We start from the raw sequence: 23,287 nt of genomic DNA, 5'->3' as shown, positions 1-23,287 counted from the left end.
TTTTGGGGTCCCCATTCCAGACGCTTCGGTGTCCCCATCCCAAACTCTTTGAGGTTCCCCATTCCAAGCGCTTCGGGATCCAATCCTCTTTGGGATCCCCATCCCAACTTCTTCGGGGTCCCCATCCCACCCCTCTCTCCCCGCTCTGGGGGTGCCATGTATGCGTGTGCAGACTGGGGGGGGGATGGGGGGACGGCGGGTCCTTTCCTATTGGCTGAGGGGCCGTCCAAAATCCCCCGTGCGCTCCCGCGCAGGCTATGATGGGTCCCACCTCTCGGCGCCGCCGGACCGTATATAAGGGCAGGCGGAGCGGTGGGAAGGCAGTAGGAAGTTTCTGCTGGGGTCTGGATTGGAGCTGCGGAGTGAGATCGGCCCTGAATGACCCGACCTTAAGACAAAGAGCCCCAAAGAGTCTACATGTCTAATATTTAGACATGTTCAGCTTTGTGGATTCTCGGTTACTGCTGTTGATAGCAGCAACTGTACTACTCACCCGCGGGCAAGGAGAAGAGGACAGTAAGTAGCGGGCGGAGGGATGGGGTGGAGAGAGGGGTGCGTCCCGTGGGGAAGAAGAGAAGGAAAATGGAGTTAAATAGGGGTGAATCGGGCTGCGGGAGGAATGGGGTGCGTGGGGCGCGTGGGGCTGCGGCCAAGAGGAGGAGGTGGGCAGAAGGGTGGAGGGAGCGGGGAGAGGAGGTGGGATATGGGGAGAGCGAGGAGAGGGGGGAGCGGGGAGAGGGAGGAGAGGGGAGAAGGGGCCCGGCCCCCGGCTCTGCGAAAGCCATCAGGAAAGAATTAGAAAAGTCTCAGATGATTCATAAGGAAAACGTTCCGGCCGCCCCATAGCGCTGCCCAGACATCGGGGAGGGGGGGAGCGGAGCGTCCCGTCCGTCTGTGGGGTGCAGCGTGGGGTGGGCGGGGGGCACAAATGGGGTCACTGTGCGCCCCGAGAACCGCGCCGCTGCCACTGTGGAGATGGGGCGCACCGGGCTGGCAGTGGGGTGGCAGTGGGGTGGCAGTGGGGTGGCAGTGGGGTGGTGCCAGGCTGCGCCGCGTTGCTCCGAGCATCGGCCGTTCCCAGGGCTTCGGTTCTGTGTGGCTTTATGGGTTTTGTGGCTCTTTTCGGGGCAGTTTCCCTCCTGGGCCCATTCCCACCCACTGTGCCGCTCTCCTTTGGCACGGCGCGTTGTGCAACGCCTGCAGCACCGCGGGCAACTTTGCACTTTGCTGTTCCATTTTTTTTGGGGGGTTCAATCCTGCATTTCTCGGGGTCGATCCTGCATTTCTGAGGGGTGACATTTCGCCTGTTTTTTTTTAGGGGCGGCAGCGCTCTGCTTTTTTGGGGGGTCAGCTTTGCAGTTCGGGGTTGGCGTTGTTGCATTGTCGGAGTTGGCGATGTTGCGTTGTTGGCGGCGTCGATTTTGCGTTTCTTTGCATTTTGCCCTCGCATTTTTATTTTTATTTTTATTTTTTATTTTCCGGGACGGGGGGACGGGACACAGCACAACATCTTGCTTTCATTTCATTTCTTTCATTTCATTTTTCGGCCTTTTGATTCTCTCCAAGCCCGCGCACTTCGTTACAGAGCTTCTCCCCTTTTCCCCCTTTGCCATCGCGCAGCGGTGCGGCCCCACAACCCCCCCCCTTCCCGGCCCCCCCGGCTCCACTATGGGGCCGCCCCACTCTCTGGCAGCCGCCCCACACTCGGCAGCTCCCACATCTGGCCCCATCCCGCCTCATCCCGGCTCTAATTTCAGCCCAGACGAGGGGGGGATCCCCCGATCCCGGCACCGCCCCGCACCCCCCCATCCCTCTCCCCCCCCCCCCCCCCCGCTATTTTCCTTGGCCCCCGGCTTCGGGACGCGGCTGCCGGACGGGGGTTTTGTTTAAATTCCAGACTAAGTGGGAAGAGCCGATGGCGGCGGTGCTTTTCCCGTGTCACAGAGCCGGGTTGATGAGAACCAGATGAAGGGAGAACGGCGCTGCCGAGCGGGAGCTCTGCGGGGCGGGGGGGAGCGCAACCTTTCCTCACTGACTCCCCCCTGTACCCCCTTCTTCCCCCCCCCTCCCCCCCCCTCAGTCCAGACCGGGAGCTGCGTCCAGGACGGGCTGACGTACAACGATAAGGATGTGTGGAAACCCGAACCGTGCCAGATCTGCGTCTGCGACAGCGGCAACATCCTCTGCGACGAGGTGATCTGCGAGGACACCTCTGACTGCCCCAACGCCGAAATCCCCTTCGGAGAATGCTGCCCCATCTGCCCCGATGTCGACGGTACCGCTCCCCCCCCCCCGCTCCCATCCCTTCCCGCCCCTCTCCGGGGTGCTTTTGGGGGGTTGCCCCCCATCTCAACACAGCTCCTTCCTCCCGCAGCCTCCCCCGTCTATCCAGAGAGTGCTGGAGTAGAGGTAACCACCGCCGCCTCCAAACCCTTTGGCTGCCCCCAAACCCCCCCCCGGGTCCCCCTTTGGGATCATATTAGGGGACCGTATTACGGGATCATAACCGCCCCCCCCTCACCTTTCCCCCACAGGGTCCTAAAGGAGACACCGGCCCCAGAGGAGACAGGGTTTGTACCCCAGGCACCCGGCCCTACACACACCCACACTGGCTGCCCCACTGCTGCTCACCCCCTCACCCCCTTCCCCCTTCCCCCCCCATAGGGACTCCCCGGCCCCCCTGGCAGAGATGGCATCCCTGGACAGCCTGGCCTCCCAGGACCCCCAGGCCCTCCAGGACCTCCAGGCCTCGGCGGAGTGAGTATGGGGGGGTTCCTCATCAGCACAACCCATGGCTGGGGTTTCCTTCTGTCCTGTCCCCCCCCCCTTCCCACTCAGCCCTTTTTCTCCCTCTGCCCCACAGAACTTCGCTCCTCAAATGTCTTACGGATATGATGAGAAATCGGGTGGCATGGCGGTGCCCGGCCCCATGGTGAGTGGGGGGCTGGGGGTGCAGGTGGGGTTTGGGGGGAGGGAGGTGGGGGCTGCGGGGCCATCAGTGATGGGGACAGGAGTGGGGTGTCAATGGGGACAGGGAAGGGGTGGCAGTGGGGACGGTGTTGGGGTGTCAATAAGGATGGGGTGGCAATGGGAACAGGTGGAGTGGCAAGGGGAAAGGGATGGGGTGTTAATGGGGTCAGGGATGGGGGTGACAAGGGGAGCGGGGACGGGATGTTAATGGGGACGGAAACGGGGTGGCAATGGGGACAGTGATGAGGTGGTGCTGGGAACAGGGATGGGGTGGCCATGGGGTCAGGTGGAATGGAAAGGGGAAGAGGGATGGGGGGGTGGCAATGGGGACAACGAGGGGTGGTGATGGGGGTGTCAGTAGGGTAGCAGTGAGAGAGGGACTGGGTGGCAGTGGGGACAGCAAGGGGTGGTGATAGGGAAAGGGATTGGGTAACAACATGGGCATCAGTAAGGTGGGAATGGGGGCAGGGATAGGATGGCAATGGGGACAAGAAGGGGTGACGATGGGGTCAGCAAGGGGATGGTGACTGGGAAAGGGGTTGGGTAGCAATGGAGAGGTGAATAGGGTAGGATTGCAGACAGGGATGGAGTGGCAATGGGGACAAGAAGGGGTGGTGGTGGGGACAGAGATGAGGATGGGTGCCGGTGGGACAAGGATGGAGTGGAGATGGGGGTGGGTAATGGGTAGCAATAAGGACACCAGAGGGGTAGCAATGGGACAGGGATGGGGTGGCAATGGAAAGAGGGATTGGGCTGGTATGGGGACATCAGAAAGGCAGCAGAGGGGGGTGACAATAAGGCAGCAATGAAACGGAGACTGAGATAGGTGCAGGGGACAGAGATGTGAGGGGGGCAAGAGGGACATCAGCAGGGCAGTAAGGAGCCAAGGTGCTGGGGATGGGTGTAGGATGGCGCTGGGACAGAAATGGGGTGGCAGTGGAGACGTCAGTGGGGTAGGAATGGGGTGGGGATGGGGTGCTGATGCAGCAACGGGACAAGGATGGGGAGGGGGGTGGCACGCGCTCAGCTCTGTCTCCTTGTTCCCCCCCCCCAGGGCCCTGCTGGACCCCGTGGTCTCCCTGGCCCTCCTGGTGCTCCTGTGAGTATCTCCTCCTCCTCCTCCTCCTCCTCCTCCTCCTCAGCTCATTTTTGGGGCCAAGCCCCCCAGGGACCCTTTGGTGTGGGTGCCCTTGGTGGCAGGGGTGGGCACAGGTTGGGTGAGGGCAGGATGCAGCATCCCCCCCCCCCCAATGCATAAGGAAGCCCACAGCGATGGGGATCCACATGGGGTGGGGAGGGGGGGGTCTGAACTCATCATCGGGGTCTTCAGACCCAGCTTTCCCTTTTTCTGACCCATTTTTCCCCCTTTTTTTTCCCCCCACTGAACCACAGGGCCCTCAAGGTTTCCAAGGTCCCCCTGGTGAACCCGGCGAGCCCGGTGCCTCCGTAAGTGCAGGAACTGCAGCTGTGCCCCCCAACCCCCAGCACTGCTGGGAAGGGGCAGCAACGGGGAGCCTTGCACCCCACAGCCCCCCCCCACACCCCTTTCTTATCTCCTAGGGACCCATGGGCCCCCGCGGCCCCGCTGGCCCCCCTGGCAAGAACGGCGATGATGTAAGTGGCAGTGGGTCGGACCCCCCCTGTCTGGTGGCACTGACCCCCCTCTCCCCCCCCGAGGGCTCAGCGCTGTGGGGCTGTGCCACCAACCGTGTCCTTGTCTATAGGGTGAAGCTGGCAAACCCGGCCGTCCTGGCGAGCGTGGACCCCCTGGCCCCCAGGTGAGGCTCCCCCCATGGTTGGGGGGCCCACGGCGTGCACAGCACACAAGGGATGGGGGCACGGGGACCCGTGGCTCTGTGTCACCCCACGGCCTTTCCTTGTAGGGCGCACGCGGTCTCCCTGGAACTGCTGGTCTGCCGGGCATGAAGGGACACAGAGTGAGTTCTGCATCCCCCCATGAGATGTGGGGTGAACTGAGAACACCCCCAAGCCGGGGAAACCCCCGTGGAACCCCAACACCCAGCCAATGAGTTGGGGGGGTGGGGGGTTGGAGGCACTGACGCTGACCCCCCTCCTCTGCCCCCCAGGGCTTCAGTGGTTTGGATGGTGCCAAGGGTGAGCCCGGCCCCGCTGGTCCCAAGGTGAGCAGAGCTGCTGGAGCAGCTCACCCAGGTCCCGCTGCTGCCACTTTGGGGCAGAAAACCCCATTTTTTTTTTTTGCATATTATTATTATTGTTTGTTGTCCTAGGGTGAGCCTGGCAGCCCTGGAGAGAACGGCGCTCCTGGGCAGATGGTGAGTGCTGGGTGGGTGCTGGGTGGGTGCTGGGTGGGTGCTGGGTGGGTGCTGGGAGACACAGTGAAAGGGGGGGGACACGGTGCCCCCTGAGGGGCTGCATCCCCAGGGGAGGTGGGGGGAGGGGGGCTTAGCAACGAGAGCATCATTGGGGGCAGGGGGCACAGAGATGCTGAAGGGAAAGCAGCCCACCCTGACCCTTCTGTCCTCCGCAGGGTCCTCGCGGTCTTCCCGGCGAGAGAGGCCGCCCCGGTCCATCCGGTCCCGCTGTGAGTATTGGGGAATCCGGGGCTCGGACCCCCCCGGCACCCCATCGCGCCCCCCATCGCTGCAGCTCACGGCCGCCTCTCTCCCTCAGGGCGCTCGCGGTAACGACGGTGCTCCCGGTGCTGCCGGTCCTCCTGTGAGTGCCCCCAACCCTCCGAGCTCCCCCCGGCCCGGCCTGGGGGGGGGGATCTCCTGCGAAGGGTCCCCATCCCAGAGCCGCGCTTCCCGGTAAGCCCGATGCGCCGCGCTGTTCTCGTCTGACGCATCCGTCCTCTCCCTCCACTTAGGGCCCAACCGGTCCCGCGGGTCCCCCCGGCTTCCCCGGCGCTGCTGGCGCTAAGGTAAGACCTCCGCCCCTCGGCCGCGGCCCCACAGCCCGGCTGGGGGTTTGGGGGGAGGTGGGATGGGGGATTTCCTCCCCCCGTGCTCCGCAGCGCCCGTCGGTGGCAACAGGGCCGGCACCGCCAACGGCTGCGCTGCGCGGAAAGGAGGAGCGGTGCGGCTGCGGGCGGCCCGGCCCTGACTCTTCCTCCCTCCTCTTCCTCCCCAGGGCGAAACAGGTCCCCAAGGTGCTCGCGGTAGCGAAGGTCCCCAAGGCGCCCGTGGCGAACCCGGTCCCCCCGGCCCAGCTGGCGCTGCCGGTCCCGCCGTGAGTGCCCCCCGACGGCGTCCCGCCCTTCAGCCTCACGTCCCTCGGGCTCCCACGTAACCCTTCCTCTTCCTCCTCTTTCTCTCCACCAGGGTAACCCCGGTGCCGACGGTCAACCCGGTGCCAAAGGCGCTACGGTGAGTTGTTGGTGCCGCGCCGCGCCGCCGCACGCGGTTCCCGGTTCGGGGGTCCCTCGCCCTCACCGCCCCTCTGCCTGTCCCTCAGGGCGCTCCTGGCATCGCCGGTGCCCCCGGTTTCCCCGGTGCTCGCGGTCCCTCCGGACCCCAAGGTCCCAGCGGTGCCCCCGGACCCAAAGGGAACAGCGTGAGTACCCCCGCATCCCCCCTCCACCCCTCCGCCCGCCCCGTGGTGGGCTCTCAGCCCTTCGTTCCAGCGCTGGGATGGAGATGGGGCACCGAGCGGATGGCGTTGCGATGGCTCCATCCTTTGGTCCATCGGTGCACCGCCCCACCCGGCGCATCTCCGCACCCCCGCGGCACTACGAGCTGCCAGCACCGGGGCTGGGGGGGCTCAGCACCCCCTCCCTGCTCCCACCAGCACGGTTCTGAGCATCTCCCCTCCTCTTTCCCAGGGTGAACCCGGCGCTCCAGGCAACAAAGGTGACACCGGCGCCAAAGGCGAACCCGTAAGTGTCCCCAGGAGCCACCGACGCTCAGCGCAGCCCCGGCTCAGCGTCTCCTCGCGGCCGCTCACCCCGCTCTCCCCCCGCAGGGTCCCGCTGGTGTTCAAGGCCCCCCCGGCCCCGCCGGTGAGGAAGGCAAGAGAGGAGCTCGTGGAGAGCCCGGCCCTGCTGGGCTGCCCGGTCCTGCAGGAGAACGGGTGAGTCCGCCTTGTCCTCCCCCGGCTTCAGCCCGATGGAAACGCCGATGTCCCCGCGGCATCCCGCGCACCTCGAGGTTTCCTTGGAGCATCTCGGCTGCTCGGCCCCACGGCTGTGCCCCATAGGGTCCCCCCACCCCGCTCTGACCGTTCTCCCATCTCTCTCAGGGCGCTCCCGGAAGCCGCGGTTTCCCCGGTGCTGACGGCATCGCCGGTCCCAAGGTGGGTTTTTTTTTCCTTCCTGCGTGAGCGCAGCTCTGCGCCCCATCCCGGATCTCGATAACCTCCGTTCTCCCTCAGGGTCCCCCCGGAGAGCGCGGTTCCCCCGGTGCCGTCGGCCCCAAAGGATCCCCCGGTGAAGCCGGACGCCCCGGAGAACCCGGTCTCCCCGGTGCCAAGGTGAGCGCGGCGGGGGCACCGTGCGGCGGGCAGAGCCAACCGCCGGCCCTGCCCACGTCCACCCCCAAAGCCCCCCCCCCGAGCCCCGTGCCTTAACCCGGCCCTAACGCTCCTCCCAGGGTCTGACTGGAAGCCCCGGCAGCCCCGGTCCCGACGGCAAAACCGGACCCCCGGTAAGTAACCCCTATAGACCCCCCCTCTTCGCCCCATAACCGTGCAGTTCACTGACGGGTTCTTTGCTCTCCCCACCTCAGGGTCCCGCTGGTCAAGATGGCCGCCCCGGCCCCCCCGGCCCCCCCGGAGCCAGAGGTCAAGCTGGTGTGATGGGTTTCCCCGGTCCCAAAGGTGCTGCGGTGAGTGCGCATGGATGGGGTGCTCAAATGGGGAGGGGGGGGGGGGGTTTGGTCTGCCCACAGGTTTGGGGTGCACGAGGTGCACGAGGATTTCATGTCAGATCTGTGGCACAGGTCTCACAGAGCCCCACAGTTTTGGGGGGGGGGGCTCAGGGGGGTCCATCCCACCGTGCTGTGATTTTGACGCCCATCTCACCCCACTCTCTCGCTTTTAGGGTGAGCCTGGCAAACCCGGTGAGAGAGGAGCTCCTGGCCCCCCTGGTGCTGTTGTGAGTATTGCTGGGGGCAGATCTATGGGGCCAGAAAACCCCATAGATTGGGATTGGGAACAGCAGCTCTGGTGGCCATCGGTCCAGGCTGGAAGCTGCCAGCAGCTCAGGATTCAGGGCAGCAGGGAGGAGACGTGGCAGGAATCTCCTTCCAGGGATGCCACAGTTCTGTCCTGCCCCACACCTCGCTCATAGCACAGCCCCATAGGCTCACAGTGCACAGCCCCATAGGCTCACAGTGCACGGCCCCACAGGCTCCCATTACAGCCCTATAGGCTCACAGTGCACAGCCCCATAGGCTCACAGTGCACAGCCCCATAGGCTCACAGTGCACAGCCCCACAGGCTCACTGCACAGCCCCATAGGCTCCCACTACAGCCCTATAGGCTCACAGTGCACAGCCCCACAGGCTTGTAGCACAGCCCCATAGGCTCCCACTATAGCCCTATAGGCTCGCAGCACATGGCCCTATAGGCTCACTGCACAGCCCCATAGGCTCACTCTGTAGCCCTGCAGGTTCACAGCGTGCGGCCCCCATCAGCTCGCAGCACAGCCCCACAAGTTCACAAAAGTGCTCGGCCCTACAGACTCGCAGCACAGCCCCATAAGCTTACAGCACACAGCCCCATAGGCTCACAGTGCGCAGCCCCATTGGCTCACAGCCCAGCCCCACAGACTCACAGCACACAGCCCCATAATCTCACAGTCTTGCACAGCCCCATAGATTTACAGCACGGCCCCACAGGCTCACAGTGCAGCCCCATAACCTCACAGTACAGCACAGCCCCATAGATTTACAGTGCACGGCCCCATGGGCTCACAGTACAGCTCCATAAGCTGACAGCGTATGAATCTATGGGGCTCACAGCCCCATAGGATCACAGTGCACAGCCCCATAGACTCACAGCCCCATAGGCTCACAGCACAGCTCCATAAACTGTGTATGAATCCATAGACTCACAGCCCCACAGGCTCACAGCTCAGCCCCATAGACTCATCCCTGTAGGTTCACAGCTCAACCCCATAAGTTCTGAGCTCTCTGTCCCATAGACTCACAGTGCACAGCCCCATAGACTCACAGCCCCATAGGCTCACAGTGCACAGCTCCATAGACTCACAGCCCCATAAGTTCACAGCTCAGCCCCATAAGTTCTGAGCTCTCTGTCCCATAGACTTGCAGCTCAGCCCCATAGGCTCACAGCTCTCTGCCCCATAGGCTCACAGCTCAGCCCTATAGACTCACAGCTCTCTGCCCCACGCGCTCCCAGCACCCATGGGTGCACGCAGTGCTCTGAGCCCCTCCTCCCCCCCTTCAGGGTGCTGCTGGTAAGGATGGTGAAGCCGGTGCCCAGGGTCCCCCCGGCCCCACTGTGAGTATCTGTGCCCCCCCCCCACCATGCACTACTGATGCAGTGGGTGCTCCGCCGCCCCCCAGCCCCCCCCTCACTCTTCTCCCCCCTCCTGCAGGGTCCCGCTGGAGAGAGAGGTGAACAAGGTCCCGCCGGAGCCCCCGGCTTCCAGGTGAGGGGACGACACCTCGTGGTGACAGCGGTGCCACCCCCCCTTTGCACCCCACATTCTCACCCCCCATCTCTCCTCTTTTTCCCCTGCAGGGTCTGCCCGGCCCTGCTGGCCCCCCAGGAGAGGCTGGCAAACCTGGTGAGCAGGTGAGTGCCCCATCACCATCCCTACGGACATCAGCCCGAGTCGGTGCCTCAATGCGCCACCCCATAACCTCCACCCCATAACCTCCACCCCATAACCTCCATCCCATCCATAGGGTGTCCCCGGAGATGCCGGTGCCCCCGGTCCCGCCGGTGCCAGGGTGAGTTGAAACCCCACAGCCCCCCTTCGTTCCCCCCCCGCCCCGTTGCTCCGAACGGCCGCGCTCAGCTCCTCTCCTCCTCCTGCAGGGTGAGAGAGGTTTCCCCGGTGAGCGCGGTGTCCAGGGCCCCCCCGGCCCTCAGGGTCCTCGTGGTGCTAACGGTGCTCCCGGAAACGATGGTGCTAAGGTGGGTACGGGGGGGGTTCTGCTTTTTGGGGGGGTGGAGGGAGGTGGGGATGACTCCGCAACGGGGCTCTCTCTTGCAGAGACGGCGCTGATTTCTCACTAACCTCCATCGCTGTGTTTCTTCCCCAGGGTGACGCCGGTGCTCCCGGTGCCCCCGGAAACCAAGGCCCCCCCGGGTTGCAGGGGATGCCCGGAGAACGCGGTGCTGCCGGCCTGCCAGGCGCCAAGGGTGACAGAGTGCGTGCCCCCCCTCCCCCCTTCTCCCAATGCCCCCCATTCACCTTCTGCCTGCAGCCCCCTCCCCTCCCACAGCCGCTCACCGCCTGGAGGGGCATCCCAGCGTGTCGCAGCGTGGCTCTTCCCTGAGCCGAGGGGACGGGGGGGTTGTGGTGGTCCTTATGGGGCGCAGAGCAATGGGACGCTCCGGGCCGTACCCCACAGGTGACCCTCTGTGCCTTCTCCCCCCACGCAGGGTGACCCCGGTCCCAAAGGTGCTGACGGCGCTCCTGGCAAAGATGGTCTCCGCGGTCTGACCGGCCCCATCGGCCCCCCCGGCCCCGCTGGTGCTCCTGGTGACAAGGTGGGGACATCTTTCATCTGCATGCTATGGGGAGGTGTCCCCACATCCCACACCGACCCCATACCGCTGCTCTGACCTCACGGCCTTCTCTCCTCTTCCTCCCCTCCGTCAGGGTGAAGCTGGCCCCCCCGGCCCTGCTGGGCCCACTGGTGCCCGTGGTGCTCCTGTAAGTGTCTGCAACACCGCATGGCTCAGCCGTGCTGGCATCCTTGGCCACCCCAGCCCTGATGTGACGGCCATTATCCTTCTTTCCCCCCCCCTTTAGGGTGACCGTGGTGAGCCCGGCCCTCCCGGTCCTGCTGGATTTGCTGGCCCTCCTGTAAGTGTCCTTGCAGATGCTCTCCCCCCCCCCTCCCCCCCCCGGATTTCCCCCACCCCACACTTCACCCCCGCTCACCCCAATGCTCTGTCCCATAGGGTGCCGATGGCCAGCCTGGTGCTAAAGGTGAAACTGGGGATGCTGGAGCCAAAGGTGACGCTGGTCCCCCTGGCCCTGCTGGCCCCACTGGTGCTCCCGGCCCTGCCGTAAGTTCCCCCCCCCCAGGTGCCCCCCAAGGAGAACCTCCACAGTGTTGCTCACCCCTCTCTTCCTCCCCCCTCAACTGCAGGGTGCTGTTGGTGCTCCTGGTCCCAAAGGCGCTCGCGGAAGCGCTGGACCCCCTGTAAGTATATGGATCTTGTGGGGGGGGTTGCACGGCTCCCCGGGTTGGGGGGAGGTGGGTGTGTGCACCCATGGGTGGCTCAGCCCCTCCTGCATCTCGCCCCCAAACTATGGGAGCTGTTTGGGCCGGTAACATCATGCGTGGGGAGGGGGGGCCGGTCCCATGAGGGGGGTGGGAGGTGCAGTGGGTGAAGACGGCTCGTTTCTCCCACCTCCCCCCCAAATTCAAAGCTGTACCCCCCCGTGGGGTGAGCGCCTCCCTCCTGGCCGCTGGTCCTGGTGGTGCCCCCGTGTTCCGTGCAGCCCCCCCTGACCTCAGCTTTTCTCCCTTGCAGGGTGCTACTGGTTTCCCTGGTGCTGCTGGAAGAGTTGGTCCTCCCGGCCCCTCCGTAAGTGCTGCGCCCCACAGCAGCGGCGGGACGGGGGGTGTGGGGGGGCCGCTGGCACCGTGCTGTTGTGTGGATGCCGGGCAGAGCTCCAGGCAGCTCCACATGGCCACCGTGACCCATTTGGCACCGGACGCCGCTGGCACCGCGCAGCCACCCTGCGGGGGGGTCTGACTGCATCACTCCCCCCTTACCCAGGGTAACATCGGCCTTCCCGGCCCCCCCGGCCCCAGCGGTAAGGAAGGTGGCAAAGGACCCCGTGGTGAGACCGGCCCCGCTGGCCGCCCCGGTGAACCTGGCCCTGCTGGCCCCCCCGGACCCCCTGGCGAGAAAGGCTCCCCCGGCGCTGACGGTCCCATTGTAAGTCACCCCACAGCGTGACCCCTCCACGGACACCAGGCCGTGTCACCCCGTGGTTCTGCCCTCCATCCGGAGGTGCCCACATTGAGGTGCTGCTCGTCCCCCCCAGGGCGCTCCCGGCACCCCCGGACCCCAAGGTATCGCCGGTCAGCGCGGTGTCGTCGGTCTCCCAGGACAGCGAGGTGAAAGAGGCTTCCCCGGCCTGCCCGGCCCCTCTGTGAGTACCCCCGTGGGACCCCCCAGCTCACCGTGTGGCTGATGGGTGCTCCTGGTGTCCGACGCCTCTGCGCTCTCTTCTCCATAGGGTGAACCCGGCAAGCAGGGTCCCTCAGGTTCCCCTGGTGAACGCGGTCCTCCCGGCCCCATGGGCCCCCCTGGCCTTGCTGGTCCCCCTGGTGAAGCTGGACGTGAGGTAGGGTGAAGGCTGGATGTGCTCGTGGCACCCGAGGGTGCTGGGCTCAGCGATGGGTCCCCCCTTCGTTAGCATCCTCATCCTAACGAGGGGCTTCGGGGGGTCTTGCTGTCCCATAGGGTGCTCCCGGTGCTGAAGGTGCCCCCGGTCGTGACGGTGCTGCTGGTCCCAAGGTGAGTGCCCAGGGGTGGGGTGCTGGGTTGGGGTGGCGAGGCTGTGCTGATCCACGCTTATGTCTGCTCTGCCTCCTCCTCTTCCTCTTCCTCCTCTCAGGGTGACCGTGGTGAGACCGGCCCTGCCGGCCCCCCTGGTGCTCCCGGTGCCCCCGGTGCCCCCGGCCCCGTCGGTCCTGCTGGCAAAAATGGAGATCGCGGTGAGACCGTAAGTGCTGCTCTGCTCATGGAGAGCCCCATCCGCTCCCTCCCAGCCCCAATTCTCCATCTGAGCACTGAGGTTTGGGTCAGAACTGTCCCTGCGCTCGGATCCCGGCACAGGAGGGGGCTGCCCACCAGGGGGAGGCGACCCTTCGTCCCGCTTGGGGTGTTGCTGTGGGACGATGCTCTGACCATCCCCTTCCCTCCTGTCCCAGGGCCCCGCTGGTCCCGCCGGCCCCCCTGGTCCCGCTGGTGCTCGTGGTCCTGCTGTAAGTTGGTGCCCCCCTCCTCTGTCCTTCGTCCTTCCTCGTCCCCATGGACGTGGGGACGGCGTGCTCTTCGGGTTGTGCTCAGCTCATCTCCTCCCATAGGGTCCCCAAGGTCCTCGTGGTGACAAAGGCGAAACCGGTGAACAGGGTGACAGAGGCATGAAGGGCCACAGAGGCTTCTCCGGTCTCCAGGGCCCACCTGGTCCTCCTGTAAGTGCCACCAGCTGTGGGGATGGCAGCAGCGGGTGCTGCCCCATGTCCTGAGATGCTCACAGGACTTTCTCTCTGCCCCGCTTTGCACAGGGCGCTCCTGGTGAACAAGGTCCTTCTGGTGCTTCTGGTCCCGCCGGTCCACGAGTAAGTCCCCAACGCACAGACATCCATCCAGGGCTGAGCATCTTGGGGCCGCACAGGGGACGCGTCCCCCCACGGCGCTGGGGTCCCATCTGTGCTCACCACCTCTCCTCTCCCATAGGGTCCTCCTGGCTCCGCCGGTGCCGCCGGCAAAGACGGTCTCAACGGGCTGCCCGGCCCCATCGGCCCCCCCGGCCCCCGCGGTCGCACCGGTGAAGTCGGCCCTGTTGTACGTATCCACCCCACCGCCGCTGCCCACCCGGATCTGCTGCCTTCGCTCCACTCTCACCGCCTTCCTCCTCCTCCTGCAGGGTCCCCCCGGCCCTCCTGGCCCCCCAGGTCCTCCCGGCCCCCCCAGCGGCGGCTTCGACTTCAGCTTCCTGCCTCAGCCACCCCAAGAGAAGGCGCACGACGGCGGCCGCTACTACCGAGCCGACGATGCCAACGTGATGCGCGACCGTGACCTGGAGGTGGACACCACCCTGAAGAGCCTCAGCCAACAGATCGAGAACATCCGCAGCCCCGAAGGCACCCGCAAGAACCCTGCACGCACCTGCCGGGACCTGAAGATGTGCCACGGCGACTGGAAGAGCGGTCAGTGCCCCCCAGCAGCGCCCAGCGCCTCCAGGGTCCTCCTCAGCTCCATCCCTCCTGGACGCTCCCACCTCCATCCCTCCTATCTGCCCTTCACCTCCGTCCCTCCATCTTCATCACCCACGGATCTTCGCCTCCATCTTTCCCACCCACCCCTCACCTCCTGGATGCTCTCACCCACCCCCTCCGTCTCTCACGGCTCTTCCTCACCTTCATCCTTCCATCCTCCCCCTCTCACGGCTGTTCCTTATTTATCCCTCCGTATTCCATCTCCCACGGCCGTTTCTCACCTCCTTTCTCCATCTCTCATGGGTTTTCCTCCCATTTTGCACCTCTCACGGCTTCTCACTTCTTATTTCTCCATCCGCTGTTCCTCGTGGTTGCCTCGCTTCCATCCTCATCCCCATGGACTATTCCTCTCCCCATCCCCGTGCCCAGTGGCTGCTCCTCACCTCCATCCCCATCCTCTGTTCCTCCCCTTTACCTCCATCCCCATCTCTTATTTCTCTTCTGACCTCTACCCCCGCTTTCCATCACTTCTCCTCACCTCTGTCCCCATCTCCTCTTCCTCCCCTTTACCTCCATCTCCAGTTCCTCCTCCCCTCCCATCCCTTTTGGCCAATCCTCACCTCCATCCTCATCTCCCGTGGCCCCCCCTCACCATCCCCATCCCTTATTCCTCCTCCCCACCTCCGACTCCAACTCTCATGGCCACTCCTCACCTCAACCCCCTCCCCTCCTGGTCATTTCTCACGCCCCTCCCCATATCCTGCCTCCACTCCTCACCTCCCCCCATCCCTCCTCACCCCGCAGCCCCTCTCTGCCCCCTGACCCCATCTGTTGCCCCGCAGGCGAGTACTGGATCGACCCCAACCAGGGCTGCAACCTGGACGCCATCAAGGTCTACTGCAACATGGAGACAGGCGAGACGTGCGTCTACCCCACGCAAGCCACCATTGCCCAGAAGAACTGGTACCTCAGCAAGAACCCCAAGGAGAAGAAGCACGTCTGGTTCGGCGAGACGATGAGCGACGGCTTCCAGGTGGGCCGATGGGCTCCACGGGGGTGATGCAGGGGGGGAGATGTGGGGCAAAGTGATGCAGCGCCATCTGGTCCCTAACGCCTCTTCGCCCGCAGTTTGAGTACGGCGGTGAGGGCTCCAACCCGGCTGACGTTGCCATCCAACTGACCTTCCTGCGCCTGATGTCCACCGAGGCCACCCAAAACGTCACCTACCACTGCAAGAACAGCGTCGCCTACATGGACCAGGAAACCGGCAACCTGAAGAAGGCTCTGCTGCTCCAGGGAGCCAACGAGATCGAGATCAGGGCCGAAGGAAACAGCCGCTTCACCTATGGGGTCACCGAGGATGGCTGCACGGTGAGCGGCTGTGGGGACGGGGGACGCGGAGATGGGGGGCTTGGAGATGGGGGACACGGGGATGTGGGGATGGGAAATGTTTGGGAGGGGGAAGTGGGGATGGGGGACATGGGGATGGGGGGGCATGGGAGTAGGGGGCATGGGGATGAGGGACAGAGGGACATGGGGACATGGGGATTGGGGGACATGGGGATGTGGGGCATGGGGATGAGGGACAGAGGGACATGGGGACATGGGGATGGGGGACATGGGGATGTGGGGCATAGGAATGGAGGACATAGGGACATGGAGACTAAGAGATGAAGGACACATGGTTGGGGGACATGGGGATGGGGCACTTGGGGACCGGGGACATGGGGATGGGGATGTAGGGATGGAGACCTAGGGACATGGGGACGTGGGGACATGGAGATATGGGGTCGGGTGGGGGACATGGGGATGATGGAGGATGTGGGGAATTGGGGATGGAGACACAAGGGTGGGGGACACGGGGACACAGCAACGAGAGGCATTGGGGCGGAAGGCATCTGGATGGGGGACATGGGGATGGCGGATGGGGGCACGGGGGATCTGGGGACGTGGGGACACAGGAATGAGGGGCATTGGGGATGGGGAGCATCTGGAGAGGGGATATGGGGAGATGGGATGTGGGTTAGGGAACGTGGGGAGGAGCATAGAGACAAGGGGGTGGGAGACACGCGGATGGGGGAAATGGGGACGTGAGGACAAGGGACAAAGGGGACACGGGGGGGATGGGGACACGGGGAAGGGGCTGGGGGGGGGCACACGGGTACCTGACGGCCTTGTCCCCACAGAGTCACACTGGAGCATGGGGCAAAACAGTCATCGAGTACAAGACGACGAAGACCTCGCGCCTGCCCATCATTGACTTGGCTCCTATGGACGTTGGTGCTCCGGACCAGGAATTTGGCATTGACATCGGGCCCGTCTGCTTTTTGTAAACAGGAAAAGCCCCACGCGCGACAGGAGAGAGTAATAATTATAATAATTAATAAAAAAAAAAAAAAAAAAAAAAAAAAAAAAAAACTGCCGAAAAAAAAGGAGAAAAATTTCACATGGACTTTCAATTCGTGTCGGTTTCTATGCAGCGCCTCTCGAAATCGTTTGCGTTTCCGTAATGAGGGAAAAAAAAAAAAAAAAAGACCAAAAAAAAAAAAAAAAAACCAAAACCCCTCCAAAAAGCTTCAAAAAAAAAAAAAAAAAAAAAAAAAAAATGAAAACCAACCAACCCGACCCAAAAAAAAAAAAAAAAAAAAAAAAAAAAAAAAAAAAAAAGGCATTAAACCAAACGGAAAAAAAAAAAAATAATAATAAAAAAATAAATGGCTTTTTCAAACCATACCGCCAGGAAGTGGGTTCGCTTTGCTTGCCCCCCCCTCCCCCATTGGAGCCCCCCATGGCCGTACCTCAGCGCTGAACCCCAGCGCTGCCCCATAGCGGGGTGGGGGGAGCACCCAGCCACCCCCCATCGCCACCCTTTCCCCGCTGGGCTCTTCGCTTCTTGCATCTCAAGGCCCTTTCCGATGTCCGTCTCCTTGTCGCTCTCCTATCCATGTCTTGTTGGTTTTGTTTCTTTGGGGGGGGGGTTTCCCCCTTTTTCCCCTCTCTTTTTCTCACACACAGCACAGTCTCAGCAGTCTGCGGACCCCCAACTCCCCAGCGCACCCAGCAGCCCCCCAACCCCGGAGCCGAGCGGCCGCGACCCGTCAGCGCATCTCCTCCTATTTGGAAGGCTACCTCACCGCTGTGGTTTTGCTTCATTAAGGGCTTTTTTTCTTTTTTTTTTTTTTCTTTTTTTCTTTTTTTTTTCTATTTTTCCAAGTAGTTTTAGGTTCATCGTGGGTATTTTTTTCCCTTTTATCAGCCGTGCCGGGACTTTCCTGCCAGGTTCAGACCAAAGGTGCTACGTTCTCTCCATTTTTTCTTTTTTAATTTTTTTTACCCCTCTCCATTTTTATATATATATTTTTTTCATTTTTTTCCCCTATTCAAGGCCTCCCCCCACAGCCCCCCACCCCAGGACTCCTGTCCCGATGTTTGCTCTCTTTCCTATTGGTCCCATCTCCATGCTGGGACCTGTGGTGCTACAGACACAGCGCTGTGACCGGACGCGTCCTGCGTTGATTTCTGACTTTCTGTTCCTATTATTATTATCATTATTATTTCTAATTCACCTCTTTTGCTGACCGAGTCCACTCGTGAATTTCCTAAAGGTGCTGTTTCACCCCCTAACCCCAGAGCAAAGCAATGCCGGGTCGAGCCCAGCGGCTTTGGAAGGGAAAGGAAAGCAAAGCACAGGCGTTGAGTTCCAGGGCTCAGCAGGTGGCTCATTTCTGCCCGCGTCCCCCAGCAGCTTCTCTATCCACCCAACCACCCATCCATCCACCCATCCATCCACCCATCCATCCACCCAACCATCCATCCACCCATCCACCCATCCATCCATCCATCCATCCACCCATCCACCCATCCATCCATCCATCCATCCATCCATCCATCCATCCATCCATCCATCCATCCATCTATCCATCCATCCACTCAATCATCCACCCAAACACTCAACTACCCAACTACCCACCCAACCACCCAACCACCCACCCAACCACCCAATCGCTCACCCAGCCCACCCAACAACTCAACCACCCACCCCACCACCCAACCACCCACCCAACCACCCATCCCTCCACCCCCCACCCAATGCTTTCTGCCCCAAACCCGCCCGCTCGCCAGCCCACCTCCCGGCCCATCTCCGCGTATCTGTACCGAAAGTTTCGTTTTTTGTTTTCTTTTCTTTTTTTCTTTTTTTTTTTTTTTGGTCTGTGTATAAGAAAGAATTTCAGATGTCTTTTTTTTTTTTTTTTTTTTTTTTTTTTTCCATAAATTCTGTCGACTGCTGAAATAAAGCATGTGAAATGATCCGACCCACCTGCTGCCCGTTGTGCCCTTGTCTCTTCCCGCGTCTCCGGGGAAATGGGGGTTCAGGGGATTGGGGTTGTGGGGACCGCAGCCCCTGTGCTGTCCTCCCTGCTCTCCTCCTGCCTCGCTACTGTGCTCTGTGCTGCCCACCTCCCCTCCTCCCCCCACCCTTCCTCCTCCTCCTCCTCCTCCTCCTCGATCAGCCCATAGGCTGAGAGAGGGAGGGGAGAGGGACTGGGAGCCACCCTCAAGGAGTGGGGGGAGTGCGATGGGGCTGGGAGGCCGAGGGTTGTGGGGGGGGGGGGAAGGATGGGGAGGGGGCAACGTGAGGGGGAACCGGGGGCTGTTGGCACCAGGTGGGGGGCACACAGCTGAGGGAACCCCCCATGTACACACACACATGGGGTGCTCACACACAAACACACCTCAGCGAGCTGGGGGGGGGCACAGACGTGGGGTGAGGGGGGGGGGGGGCCATGAAAAGGGATGGAAACGGGGCGTGCGAGGTTTGCACTCACTGGTGCACAAGCGTGACGCGGCGTGCAAATGCACCACGGCGCTCCGGTCTGCCACTCCACGCCATGGTGCAAATATTTGCACGCACAGAGTGAGGGGCAGCAAGGGGTGCCCCCTCCCTCCTCCCCCCCCCTTCAAGCAACCCCTGTGTGTGCACTCAGGTGTGCAATGGGAGAAGCAGCACACGCGTGTGCCCGCGGTGCCACGCGCCTCAGCACGGACACCTTCACGCTGCGCGGGGCTGAAAGGGCCCTTTCTCCTCTTCTCCTCTCCATCCCATCCTATCAATGCCTCCCCTTGTTCCCCCAAAACACGCCCCTGTGTTTTCCTAACCCCCCCCCCCCCTTCCCCCCCCGGCCGCCTGCCCCGCTGCACTGAAAGAGGCCCTTTCTTCAGCTGGGGTTGGGGGCTGTGGTGTCCCCGGGGGGGGGGCTGAGAGGGATGCCCAGGAGAGAGCGGAGCAGCAGAGAGCAGAAGGAGCTCCGGGTTGGTGCCCGCACACAGCAGGACTGCAGGTGAGAGCTGGGGGTGTCGGGGTGCACCCACACATGGGGACACCCCCCCACCCCCAAATCTGCCTTCCGGGAGCCCCCTTCAAATCCCCCTCACAGCAAAAGGGGGAGCAGATGGGGGTAAAGGAATGGGGAGGGGGCTAAGGGGTGCAGGGTCACTGTGATGTATAGGGCTGTACCCCCAACCCCCCTCTAACTCCCCCAAAGCAGCCAGTCCTGGCTGCCAGCGTTGGGAAATAAAGCTGAGGAATCGCATCTCATTGCAAACAGCCAAATTTTACCAGCAAAATCCCCCCCCCACCCCAACAGCTCACAGAAGGGAACTCGCAGCAAGCTCATCCTGGGAGGGGGGGGGCACAGCCACACTGTCTGTTAACTAGAAATGGGGAGAAAATGGTCATTCCCCTTTAAGGGGGGCTTCCCCCATGCCCACCTCCCCCTCCACCCCTTCCCGGCTCACCGCTGCTGTGGGATCAGGGGGTCCCGAGCCCCGTCGGGGGGTCCCACCATGGGGTTGATGCGCTGCCCCGTGCGCACGTTGAACATGGGGAGGGTGGAGAGCGGCCGCGGGACGTCGCGACTGCGAGCCATGCTCCTCAGCTCCTCCGTGTCACCGTGGATGGTGGTGTGGTGTACAAGCTGGATGCTGCCCGAGGGGGGGGAAGGGGGTAAGGGGGGGGATCCTGGGGGTCTTTCTTGTCAGAAAAGCCCCTGCGTGATGGCAGAGATGTCAAAGAGCTGCTGCGCTCTGAGCCCCGTCTGTGGGGGGGTTATGGGGTGTTGGAGTGCAGGGGGACCCTTTAGGGTGGGGGCACCTCTAGGTTCCATCATCATCACCACCCCCAGCCCCGTTGTCCCCGGGCTGCCCCACCCTGGGGGGGTCTTAAAGGTCCCCTCTGATCGATGTCACTCGATGGCAATGAATCCGTGATCCTTTGGTGCCGTGGCTCTGTGGTTCTTGTTCCGATCCCACAGCTCTCCCCTAACCCAGCCTGCTCTGCACCCCAGCCACCCCCCGGCCCCCCCCCCAGCTCACCCCACAGACTTACTCAGACGTCTCCAAGTCCCTCTTTGCCCTACAGAACAGATCAGAGGTGGGTGGGGAAAAGAAACAACCGACAAAGCAGGAGGTGAGAAGCGGTCACCCCCACTTCTCACCCCACACTGCCCCAAGGCAAAGGGGCACCACATCAGCTCCCCACACCCCACCCAGGGGGAAAAGGGACGTGACTCCCCCCCCCTCATTTGCCCAACTCACACTCCCTCCCGACGGCAGCACATGAGGTGGCCCAGCACCACACACAGCACCGCAGCCACCGCCAGCGGCACCAGCAGCGTCACCAGGAAAGCAGGCAGCAGATCTTGGGGGTGGGGCGAGGTGGGGGGCTGGAAATCCCCACTTCCCTCCAACACCCCGGGCCCCCACACCAGTCCCGGTGCTGTGGGGGTGGGCAGCACCTGCAGCTGGAAAGGAGAGGAGGTCAATGTCAGGCATGGCCCGGGGGTGTGGGGGGCTGTGGGGTGGGTCTCACCAGGGTGAGGTTGCACCAACGGATGGCAAAGTGGGGTGCGAAGGTGTCGTAACAGGAGGCGAGGGGCTGCTGGCCCAGACGGCAGTGGAAGAGGCTCTGCGGAGAGCTGGCAGCCAGCAGGCAGGGGGAGAAGGCAGCGTGGGAGCCCACCTTGACGTACACCCTGCATGGCACAGACACCACGGGATGACACCCCGAGACCACCGCCAAACCCCCCTGTGGATCCAACCAAGATTCTCCCATCACCACCCCCCCCAGCCGGCCCCATACCCCTCCTTGCGCCCCTCGATGGGCAGCGGGACGCGGCCCCCCCTGTCCAGAGCAGAGGTGATGTTGATGATGTGGACGTCGTCGTGCTCCCACACTGCAGACACTGCCTGCACGAACCGCTCCTGCACGGCCTCCGGCAGCAGCTCCTCCACGTTGTGGTTCCCCACCAGGAACTCACCCTGGTACGGGGGATCCCCCTCTGCGGGATGTGGGGGGGATCCATGGGGGCTGCTGCGCGTCCCCCCGAGGGGCTCAGGGACAGAGATTTGGGGAGGGGGATGGGGGGAAACCTCACCTGGAGAGGGGATGATGGAGATGATGAGCCGCTGGGCCGCTGTCTCATAGCTGAGCCGGTTGGCCGCCAGCACCTGCATGGTGACTGATTGCAGCACTCCATGCCAAGCCCTTGCACGAGGCCACGCACTTTGCACAGGGCCACGAGCTTTGCACGAGGCCACGCACTTTGCACGAGGTTGCACGCTTTGCACAAGGCCATGCACTCTGCACGGGACCACACGCTCACACAGGGTGGCGTGCGCTGCATGGGGTCACGCACTTTGCACAGAGGTGATGGACTCTGCACAGGGCTGTGCATTATTTTTGCACGGGGTTCATGCACTTTTGCACTTACCTCGATGATCTGCGTGCCCACCTCTGCAGCAGTGGGGCTGCCATAGAGGAACGCTGAGCTGTGGGGCCCACGCTGGGCGCAGCGCAGCCACCGGGGCAGGTCGGGGTGATTCCAGAGGTGGGCATGGAAGGTGATGGGGGGAGCTCCTGGGTGTCAGGATGCATGGACAGACGTGGGGACACAGGGACGTGTGCCATCAGGAAGGACCCCGCAGCGCAAGGCCTCCCCAGCCCACGTGTCCCCATTGGTTTGAGCCCACGAAGCGTCCTGCTCCTCTTTTTGAGTGAAATATCCCTAAAATGGGGTAACCTCCCACGGTGTGTGCTGGGCAGATGGGATGGAGCTGTACTCAAGAGCAGGAGGCCCCGGGGTGGGTGAAGGGGTGGGGGCACACAAGAATGTATGGAGGGATGGATGGAGGGACGGATGGATGGGCGGACAGGTGGATGGACGGAGGGACGGACTGCTGAAGGCTAGGAGGAAGGGACATACAGCCACCTGAGTTATGCCTGCCAGGGACAAATGTAAGCCAGTGCCCCTCAGGATCAATCCTGGACCCCCCCCAAGCCCAGCCCTGCAGGACAACCCCTACCCCGCTCCCCTCTTTTCCCCCATCCTTACCATCCTCCTCCTCGCTCTCACTGAGGAAGGCCTCCTGGAACAGCTCTCTCTCCAGCTCATGGACAAAGATGGCTCCAGTCTCGAGGGAGATGCGGTGGTCGGGGAGGGAGGTCTGGGTGCCCCCCAAGGTGGTCTGGGTGCCCCCCAGGGCCAGGGCTGCAGTCAAAAACAGGGCTGGAGCCACAGTGGGGGCACAGCTCCTCCCTGCCTCAGTTTCCCCATTTCCAGCAGCCCCGCGGCACACATGGCCGCCCCCAGGACACGTGTCCCAACAGTGCCAGCTATATTTAGGAGGTGCTGGGGAGGGGGACAAGAATGGGGACGGGGACATGGATAGGGACAGCCCCTTCCCCTCACCCTGCTCCCACCAAACACAGGGATCCCCTCTGTCCCCTCTGTCCCCTTGTCACCAACCCCCATCCCCAAGGACTGGATGGATTTACCCAGCTCTCCCATTGGCACCCCCCACCCCTGAGGGTCTCCCCACCCCCCCTCCCCATGGGGGTACCCCCAGCCGTGTCCCCACGCTGGTGCTGGGGCTGCCACTCGCCTGCCAGAGCCCAGAGCCGCAGCAGGGCGGCCGCCTCCATCTTCTCTGGGAGCACAGCCAGCGCCTGAGTGACAGTGACAGCGGGGTGGCACGGAGGGGGGCCCCGTCTGGGGGGGGCACAGGGGAATGGATGGGACAACCCCCTGCCAGCCCGGCCCTGTGCCACCGCTCCTGGGTGGCAGAATGGCAGCTGGGCTGTGGGATGAGTGGGGGGGTTGGAGGGGGCTCAGAGCACCATGGGCGGGGGGGGCATGGGGCACAGTGGGGCACAGTGGGGCACAGTGGTGTGGGATTGT

The 23,287-nt window shown here is 63.2% G+C and overlaps 2 protein-coding genes across 2 annotated transcripts; one reads left to right on the top strand and one right to left on the bottom strand.

Moving 5' to 3' along the window:
• Positions 1 to 434: 434 nt before the first annotated feature.
• Positions 435 to 16,384, top strand: COL1A1 (collagen type I alpha 1 chain; the record flags this gene model as incomplete). Its single annotated transcript, XM_079547199.1, has 50 exons — positions 435 to 516; positions 2,081 to 2,275; positions 2,375 to 2,409; positions 2,535 to 2,570; positions 2,665 to 2,757; positions 2,864 to 2,932; positions 4,025 to 4,069; positions 4,363 to 4,416; positions 4,531 to 4,584; positions 4,695 to 4,748; positions 4,854 to 4,907; positions 5,058 to 5,111; positions 5,480 to 5,533; positions 5,623 to 5,667; positions 5,819 to 5,872; positions 6,082 to 6,180; positions 6,273 to 6,317; positions 6,406 to 6,504; positions 6,773 to 6,826; positions 6,913 to 7,020; positions 7,189 to 7,242; positions 7,321 to 7,419; positions 7,539 to 7,592; positions 7,674 to 7,772; positions 7,988 to 8,041; positions 9,358 to 9,411; positions 9,509 to 9,562; positions 9,655 to 9,708; positions 9,822 to 9,866; positions 9,955 to 10,053; positions 10,182 to 10,289; positions 10,525 to 10,632; positions 10,745 to 10,798; positions 10,898 to 10,951; positions 11,050 to 11,157; positions 11,241 to 11,294; positions 11,629 to 11,682; positions 11,878 to 12,039; positions 12,149 to 12,256; positions 12,344 to 12,451; positions 12,571 to 12,624; positions 12,725 to 12,832; positions 13,041 to 13,094; positions 13,197 to 13,304; positions 13,398 to 13,451; positions 13,570 to 13,677; positions 13,760 to 14,042; positions 14,894 to 15,084; positions 15,180 to 15,422; positions 16,238 to 16,384. The coding sequence occupies 50 exons, from the start codon at positions 435 to 437 to the stop codon at positions 16,382 to 16,384; spliced, it is 4,317 nt and encodes a 1,438-aa protein (XP_079403325.1).
• A 3,459-nt stretch (positions 16,385 to 19,843) lies between these two features.
• SGCA (sarcoglycan alpha) lies at positions 19,844 to 23,031 on the bottom strand (the record flags this gene model as incomplete). The annotated part of the gene is made up of 9 exons (XM_079547198.1): positions 19,844 to 20,033; positions 20,437 to 20,463; positions 20,646 to 20,851; positions 20,920 to 21,082; positions 21,190 to 21,388; positions 21,485 to 21,557; positions 21,821 to 21,966; positions 22,442 to 22,597; positions 22,950 to 23,031. The coding sequence occupies 9 exons, from the start codon at positions 23,029 to 23,031 to the stop codon at positions 19,844 to 19,846; spliced, it is 1,242 nt and encodes a 413-aa protein (XP_079403324.1).
• Positions 23,032 to 23,287: the final 256 nt, after the last annotated feature.

The sequence above is a fragment of the Tetrao urogallus genome, assembly GCF_951394365.1.
Source record: "Tetrao urogallus genome assembly, chromosome: 26".
Lineage (NCBI taxonomy): Eukaryota > Metazoa > Chordata > Aves > Galliformes > Phasianidae > Tetrao > Tetrao urogallus.
The sequence above is the reverse complement of the archived record's forward strand: the minus strand, read 5'-3'. Positions and strand labels throughout refer to the sequence as shown.